Genomic DNA, 9,349 nt, shown 5'->3' with positions numbered 1-9,349 from the left:
CTATGTAGGTTAATTCACTTTACGTATAGTGCAAACTCGATGAATCGGGCTAGCCGGGACCGCGGCCTATCCGACATAGATAATCCGAGTTAAAAAAGTGAATTTTGAAAAAAAATAAAGAACATGTAAAACAATACGATATTTGTATATAGCGGAAAAACACTTAAATACACATCACGACATAGCATAATACACTATTGACAGTATAATTTATTTGAGAGAATGTCGTTTATTTTTTAGTTGCGTCAGCTTTGAATGACGTTTACGTGCCATATGGTCACGCATCTTTTTTCAACATGAGAACTTCGGTCGGATTTGTCTCTTCTTGTCGTTCGAAATAAACCCCTAAGTCGCCCAAATAGAGATGCTGCTTCTGCAAGGCTTATAACTACAATATGTTCAGTGCCTTCTCCATCAGTATCCCCCCTGTTATCGGCATCCTTATCGCAACAAGTCGCAATACATGTAATTACTGAATTCTACGAATCTAGGCGGACAACAGAAAGCTAATTTTAAATATCCGTAAACTGATCAGGATTACCCGGACATAAAAGGGTCCGAATTAACGAGGTTGCACTATATTACAAGATTGCTTATTAGTTAAATACGATTTCCTTACATGTATTTTCCTATCGACAAAGCTCATGTTAATACATAAAATAAGCGAAGCATCAACGCAATGATAGTAAACAGTGGAACTTCTAAAGGCTCATTTGAAATAAAATGACGTTTATTTGAAATTCAATACATTTAAGGATGATGATATCAAAAAGCTTGTTTTCGACATTAACGTCATTGGTGGGTTCGTGTGAACACATTGGAATCAGACATTCTTTATTGACTAACAGAATAACAATGAAAAATAGCGTCAGTAATAATTAGTGATAATTAATTACACTAGGTGATTAAAAATATCCAAACTCAATTGAATATAAAACACGTGAGACTAATTAAAATAATACTTAAGTGAATGAAACAGGATTTTTGCGAACATTAGCTATTGTTCAGTGATACAAGAAATCAGTAACACTACGTTTCGAGATCTGCCTGAGCTATACCTGAAGAAGAGGTCAGATTGCAGTTCTCAAAACGTAGTGTTATTGTATTTTTGTTTCACTAAAGGATGGCAAACTTCGGGAAAATTCCTGTTTCCTTGTCAATCTATACATCGTCAAAAACACTTCAAAGAATATTGTTAGTGCTAAAATAAACTAAAGCTTATACAGGTGACCTTTATCCTCAGATAAAAATGTTCTGATCAGAGCACAGCAATGTCCCTGATTATAAAGGCCGTTTCGTCATCTACATGGGACCGACCGTCATCTGTTTGAGAAGGTAGCTCCGAAGTCTAACTTGTCTCAGGCACGAGTCGTCTGCCTTGAAGAATATCATTTAACACTACTGCTGGACGCATGGATACAAAAAAGGTTTATAATTTCTATAATTATGTTTTTTGAAACACATAGATGCTTTTTTCTATGTCCATAAATAAAGGAGTTGTGAATATTCGAATGCCCGCTATAATAGGACGAAATAGCGTAGTAGTTAGCCTTTGAACTTTGTCGAGATTTTTGTACCATGTTTGAACTTTCAGCATTCCTTTCAAGATTTTTTGGTTATCTCAAAACTCTTTTGAGATGATATCTCCGAAAAAATTAAAGAACAAATGCAATGTAAATTACAACGAATTTAAGAAATGTTATTGGCACACCAGAAACAATTTTATTTCTTTGTACAGGTTCATAAATAACGGCTTCGTAATTTTTAAGTTTGATGATTAACATAACTGAATCAAATAGCGTACCAAGTTGGCCATCGAACTTAGGCGAATATTATATATACATTTTGGAACGGAAGTTGGTTTTGGGTTCTGAGAGTCTGCTCGGTGAAGTTTTGCACAAATGTTTAGTAAGTGCTGCCATTGATTGTTTCCAATGGGTAATATTATATACGGAATGTACCTAAAATATAAACAAGTACACAGATTGAAGATATATTAAAATCCGTCATGGAGTCTTCGTCAACGGTGTGTAAGATTTATTATATTGCGTGAAATACGCGAGATGCGGGACGGCGTTTTATACAAGTTCCAAAATAGTCCACTTCAAATAATCAAACTTTCCATTTTTCACTACAAATTACACGTTTAGCATACCAATACTACGATTAGTATGTAACTAATCGGCAGTTTCTTCGTTCATATCCGAGTGTCAGTTGCAGTGAAATTCATCAATAGATTATATAGATTTTACAAGAACTTTCGTAAGAACGAATAACCTCAAAACGAAACCCCCGCATCGTTTCGACATCAGAGACACCAGGACTACAAAAAGTAGTGCAATCTAGGTGAGGTTCTTACGTTTTGATGTTCTTCGTTCTTCGGCGCCTACTGGTTTTGGATCCCTGCAGATGAACATAACTTCAGATTTCAGGAATCAAGTCTGCAACAGCATCAGATTTCAGATGCTGCACATAAGAGGAAGGTGAACTGGAGCTAAACTCAACATTCGTGTTGAATCAGCCCTGCCCTCCACAGCTGAGTTATGTATCATTGTAGTGGTTTAATCGGTTTCGTTTAATTTTCACATAAAAAGCATACCAATTGTATGGTACATCAATTAATACATTTTACTAAATGAAATTCTAGCACTTGGTGTTATTGTAACAGAAACCCTATCAGTTCATTACCTTTAACTTATATACCTTCTATCCCACTCTTAAGTTAGGATATTGTATATTCAAGAAACATTTGTGTTCAAGACAACAACAAACGATAGTAATTTCAGTAAAAGTAATAGTTCAATTAATTGTTTTGTCTGTAGTAAATTACTAAATAAAGTATTTTACAGGACGCATGCCCTTTTGACTGCCTAGAAGGCGTACGGACAGACATAAATCTGTTTCTGTCATTAACTGGTAAGAGAGCCTGCTCTACAAGATTAGCCAATTGAACTTCGTAATGCCTAATTGGAAATGGATGGATATATTTTAAGATTCCATCTCAAGTTTACAAGTTAATAAACTAATTATAACATCCTCTGTATGTATAGGTAGTGGATATTAAGTTTTACACGATATATGAACTCCTAATGTTAACTCGTCTGCCAATCGTCGTGTGTACGGTTATACAGAATTCTGCTCCCGTCATTATCTGGTGAGAGAGACTGCTCTACAAGATTAGCCAATTAAACTTCGTAAATGCTTAATTTTAAATGGATGAAAACAATTTAAGGCTTAATCTCAAGTTTTAAAGTCAATAAACTAATATACAGGGTGTTTGAAAAGTATGGGTACGGCTTAATATTTTAAAAACTATAGGAGATAACATCTATAAACTTTGCACAGTGTCATATGGCTATGTAAACTATTTTTCCTTGCTATTACCATGACATGCCAACCATGGGGGGACGGCCCACAGAGGAAAACATGGAAAGCTTAAATTGAAGCATGAATCGAGTGATACCTCATTTGAAAGAGCTCACTTAGTAGAGTTGAATGCCGCAAACCGCATCTCAAAAGGTTTATCCAATCAGAAATGGCGGGTTGTTTTAGGTACACATTGTGAAGTACATTATGCGCTGCCATTTCTGACTGGATCGTCGTATTCTGATGCGGTTGGCGGCGTTTCACTCTACTAACCAGTGTGTTTTCACTTACTTTTTTTAATTAGCAAATTTATGTCATAAATTTATAACACAATAAATAAAACACAATAAATACCGATGTTTTTTTAGTTTTATTTATTGTGTTATAAATTTATGACATAATTTGCTAATTAAAAAAAGTAAGTGAAAACACACTGGTTAGTAGAGTGAAACGCCGCCAACCGCATCAGAATACGACGATCCAGTCAGAAATGGCAGCGCATAATGTACTTCACAATGTGTACCTAAAACAACCCGCCATTTCTGAATGGATAAACCTTTTGAGATGCGGTTTGCGGCATTCAACTCTACTAAGTGAGCTCTTTCAAATGAGGTATCACTCGATTCATGCTTCAATTTAAGCTTTCCATGTTTTCCTCTGTGGGCCGTCCCCCCATGGTTGGCATGTCATGGTAATAGCAAGGAAAAATAGTTTACATAGCCATATGACACTGTGCAAAGTTTATAGATGTTATCTCCTATGGTTTTTAAAATATTAAGCCGTACCCATACTTTTCAAACACCCTGTATAAAATCCTCTTTATGTATAGGTAGTAGATATGGAGTTTCAGAACATATGTTAACTCTCTAAGTTAACTCTTACACCAGTAATTGCGCGTACGGACAGACAGAAATTTGATTGTGTTCATCAGAAACTGCCGCTCTGTGCCTTAACGATTGTTACATTCATCCACAGTTTCGTTCTCAAAGGGTAGAACAGAATACAGTTGCAGTAAATTGCCATTGAATTTAAATTTTAAATTAATTTACAATATAATACAAGTATTACCTAATTAAGGTTTCAACTTCCTCAACAATAGAAGGAGCTATTACGTACTAAAGACATATAAACTCGCCTCACCAATAAAACAAAGCTTGACCTTGTGTTCAAGCGATAAGGGATGGGCAGCTGTTTCAATGCTTTGTTTACTCAGTTGTTGCCTCCCAACAGGATTATACCCGTTCCTAGCCGTTCCGGCCGCGTAACAGTTACAAAGTAACGGTTTCATCTACACTGACATTATCTGGCAGTACCGGTTGGGCAGGGAGGGTACCGCGTGCAAGACTTCGCCACATTTCAAAATTTCCAATATCTAACATACCATGCGAGTTTTTGTGTATTTTAACTGTGTACTTATGATTATTTTAACAATTCCAGAATGGTTAGCACCGATACCACATTCTTCCGAGCAGCATGTCGCTCGCTCTCATCATCCTCGTCCACGTCTTCTCCGCCCTCCCTCAGTGTTAAGGTAAACCTGTACTTTGATCTGAGGAGTATGGGGGATCTTATTGTTGCTTGTAAAAACAATAAAACCAACCTTGCGCAAAAACGACTATTTTCGTATACATTTGTTTTATCATAATATAGAGTTTATATAGGTTACAAACAGTACTTGATAATATATTTTGTTTTTCCTCCTCTCTTCTTATTTGAACGTAGAAGGTATAGAAATACGTTTTTGTAAAAAAAAAAAACTGGCACATAAGTATCCCCTGTTTGTTAAGTACTAGAATAAGACTTGGCCGTCCAGTAGTTATAGTAATGACAACCTTCTGGATTCTTTGCCGTGTTATAATTACTCACACCTTTTTCCCTACTTTATTAAGAAGGTAATAGCGAGGTACAATTTAATAGTTTTTTCCATAGGCTCAGCAACCTTAATCTAAGCTTTTTTATGCTTTCATTGCCGTGAAAATGAAATACATCTGGTATGAAAAGTAAATGGTTTATTATATTTGGTACTATTAATGCTATTTATGTTTACACTGAATATTCAAAAACATATTGGTTTGCTAATCAAACATGCATTACGATATTTCAATCGGTGCGAACTTCAACATGGATTTGCATTATTTTAGTTTATTCTATTGTTGTGTCCTAGTAAACATAATATGAATGACGATAGATAAACCAGTAATCCTTTGTTTATACAGGTGTACTGATTGTATAGATATTAATCCTATAACCATACGTTCTGTAAGTTCTATATAAGGACTTTTGTATATAAACAGTTGTATATACATGTTTATTTTAAGTTCCACATAACATTAACATTTAATTAGAAAATGGCATAAGATATTCAGTAATGTAATTGATTAATTAGGTGTTCATACTCGAACGCAATTAGTAGGTATGAGATTTTGATTTTTTTGGGGTTTTAATATAGGTACGGTACTGTTGAACTATTGACAATGCCTTAATATACGCCATATGTTGCTTGAATAAAAGCGCTGTAAGCAGAATTATCTTCCACTATGACCCTTCTAAAGGCTCAGTTTGAAGCTCTGAAGGTGATGCTATCGACTTTGGATTTGGAATTATTCCCTTTTAAATTTATAGCTTTTCAAGGTACCTTTTCTGAACTCAAAAAGAGTAAAAGTTTTTAGATCATTTTTCGGTAATTTAGGTAATCAAGCCCGGGTAAAAAATGAATAAATATGTAACACTTTTACAGTATGTACATGAGCCTTGGGTGAGTGACATATTACTATTCATTTATGGCTCAATAAATCATTTAAATTAAATTTTAACCTTGGTTAATACAATTTATGAAGTGTGATGTAGAATGACATAGTTTTAATATCTCGAAATACAATTTGCTTAAGTATAAAACACGTCACTCCTAATAATAATGTACACACTGTACAGATTTCCTATTTTTATCGTCAGATCGTCAGACTTTTTTGAGCCCGATTACAAAACTGTTTACGTTTCAAACTTCAAATGTCCACACAATTTTTACGTAGAGTGATTACAATTGTCCGTGCTCCACATTTCTGTATTCAAGGGAGTCATCTCAAAATAAATGAAGAATTTCTTTATTTATATAGGCGAAGTTAGGACTAATAGGTGCTCTCTTCCACTTAAACTCTAAACACAAAATAAATCAAATAAAATATAATCATTCCTATTGCAATATCGTAACTGGCATGTAAAAGTAAATTAATAATTATTTAAGATACGATACAACATACAAATTATATTTTGAAAATCAAAGTTTAGTATATTGATTGAACCATAACAAAAATATCTGTAATACAATAAGCTAATACAACTAATAACTAATTCAAGTATGACATCCTTATCAGGTTTGATTCTCCATTCACTCAGTTTACATGCAGCTACCCCAAGTGCGACCACAAGAACCACCAACCGTCACTCCCTCCGAGTCCGTAGCAGAAAGACCCTAACTTCAGCCCCAAAGCGATCGCGCTTCTCAATAATTCTGATATTAACTGGCAGAGCGTTCTACAGTCGAAATGCGGAAACAGTGAAACACTTATTATAGAAGTTTGTCCGATAAATTGGGAAAAAATGCACTCCTACGAGGTTTACAATAACAGACATAAAATAAAGATTTTGGGCCAAATACCACGGACAACCACTATCGATTATTGCATGCAAAAGACTAAGTAAATGGGGATCTCTAAGTTCTTTGGAATTTAATAGGGATAACTGATCAAAATAAGAAGATACATGATCCCCAGGTCTTAAGTTGAAAATGAACAGAGTACAATAATTTTGTGCACGCTGATTTTGATCAGAAAGTTCAACAGTCATATCACTGATCACCACGTCACAGTAATTGAAGTGAGGCAAAACCAGTCTTCACCATCATCGCTCTGACATACAACGGCAAAAGTATAGAGCAAAGCGTTTGAGAGTATGTATACAAGCAAAAACTCTGTTACATATTAGCGACACCTTTTCAGCCCATCCCAGGTTTTTGTTGACAGTCTTTCCTATGTTTTTTTTTTTACTTTTACGTTGTAAACTATTTCTTTGTTGTTCAGTATCGGTCTTGGAACATTATTGATGTAGATTTTATTAATAAGCCTTTTGATAGCCTATTAAAATGCAGTTAGGTTTGGTTTAATTCAATTCTGACTATGAATTTAACCCGAAAATAAATCCAAAATAAAATGCACAGTGTTAATTTTTTTTCATATTTTAATCTATGATTATTCTATTGCGGCGCTGTAAAAAGTTGTATATAAATGTAAGTTGTATTCTAATTAACCAGTTTAGTCATCAATGTAATTAAACTACTGGATTTATAATCGGCGAATCGTGCTAAAAAAACGAGTTTTGTTATCCGTAGTGGTGCACAGCTGATCGGTTGGATCAGTAAGTAATGGATTAACGTAAATCATGTGTTTCCTTCAACACTCTGTTGGGAACCAGATGGATGTTTTAAATAGATTCTCCAAAGTTGCCTTAACTGGCTTCACAGCGTACTATGAGTTTACAGTATTCAACAACGAGGGAAGCGAAAATATTTATCTCAACAGAGAGAGCTATTTAGTAGTAATTATTATACTGACTACTATTACTACTATTACCTAGAAAGTCAACGAACACGTATTCTAAGAACAAAGTAAAGATTAAATTGTGGTGCAAAATATATAAAATTACCAGTTAATTTCGTTTCAATGAAATTTTGTATTTTGGAAAACTTAAGTTGTAGGCTAAGTTTGGCGAAGACGTGATTTTTAATGAATGTGGATATACTGTGTAGATTTTAATGTTCTAAAAAAGATTAAACGAACTGACCGTGGTTCAATTTATGGATTTGCTGAAAATGTGCACGATATTTTAACTTATAGAAGTATATGTCCCCATAGAATTTGATCTGATTCTGACACAGTAAGGAATTAATGATAGGCTCTCCGCCCAGTAATGTAAAAATGTAACCCCAGACAGATGTTTAAGAGACTGTGTGCTCTATTGGCAATGACGAGGTAAATTGTATTTGACTAAGAATACTCTAAACCATACATTTTTGTGACTGACAATAACCAATAGAAACCCTTTAATAAACCAAAGTAGGAAAATTACGACCGCAGAATGGAAATGGCCACTGTGAACACCACGGTTAAATAAATGACGACGTTATAGCAGAAATTTGTAGAAAAACATAATCGCTAATTTAAGTGGAAGCTGCATAATTGGGAAAATATCGATGACTCCTGTAGTCAAAGCTATTATCGCAAGAATTGCAATATTTAAATCGATATTAATTTCCCAAAGCAATCATATCAACTCAATAAGGTGGGAATAATATTACTAAAAGAACTGCGCTGGGTTAGATATTCCGTCTTTCTTTCCCACAAGTACATTTGGATAAATTAAAAGATGGTGATTATCATCAACCAAAAGGGTGGGTGGGTGTGAATATTAGAGTACCATTTACCTTTCTATATTTTACTTTCTTTCCTACTAACTAAACTGTGATCAATAAAAAAAACGTGTGGTACCAAAATCATAAAATTGTACAATTGACTAATTTCAAGGTTAATCGTAAAGTTTGACGTTTAAACTTGGCTCAATTACACGATCTGAATTCACTAACTACAGCCTATATTTAGTAGTAATGCTCATAACCACGAGTAACGTAAGCACAAAATGTCTGTGCTTTATTTGGTATTGCATAATTAATAGAGATTCCAACAAAAGTGTTCTAATTTGAAAGGTATGCTAGTAGGAGTAATTATTTAATCTTAAAAGTAAATATTTATTTATTATAACAAAGCGATCTTAAAACATACTTAAAAAATATATATAAAATGAGGTCAGTACCTTTGTACAAGTCTCTTGATGCCAACATTATTGATAACGTAATATTGAAGTAAACAAAGAGGACGAGTCTTATCAGTCCTCACTATAATAAATGCTATCGAAAGCCCTGAGAAAATAAAAT

At 34.2% G+C, this 9,349-nt stretch overlaps 1 protein-coding gene across 1 annotated transcript in view; it reads left to right on the top strand.

Annotated features, from left to right (window-relative positions):
* Positions 1–4,669: 4,669 nt before the first annotated feature.
* LOC124361841 (proline-rich extensin-like protein EPR1) overlaps positions 4,670–9,349 on the top strand; it is a 101,494-nt gene continuing 96,814 nt past the window's right edge. Inside the window, exon 1 of the mRNA XM_046815859.1 lies at positions 4,670–4,897. Coding sequence (XP_046671815.1) covers positions 4,805–4,897 — 93 coding nt within the window. The 5' untranslated portion in view covers positions 4,670–4,804. The remainder of the gene's footprint in view (positions 4,898–9,349) is intronic.

The sequence above is a fragment of the Homalodisca vitripennis genome, chromosome 5, assembly GCF_021130785.1.
Source record: "Homalodisca vitripennis isolate AUS2020 chromosome 5, UT_GWSS_2.1, whole genome shotgun sequence".
Taxonomy (NCBI): domain Eukaryota; kingdom Metazoa; phylum Arthropoda; class Insecta; order Hemiptera; family Cicadellidae; genus Homalodisca; species Homalodisca vitripennis.
The sequence above is the reverse complement of the archived record's forward strand: the minus strand, read 5'-3'. Positions and strand labels throughout refer to the sequence as shown.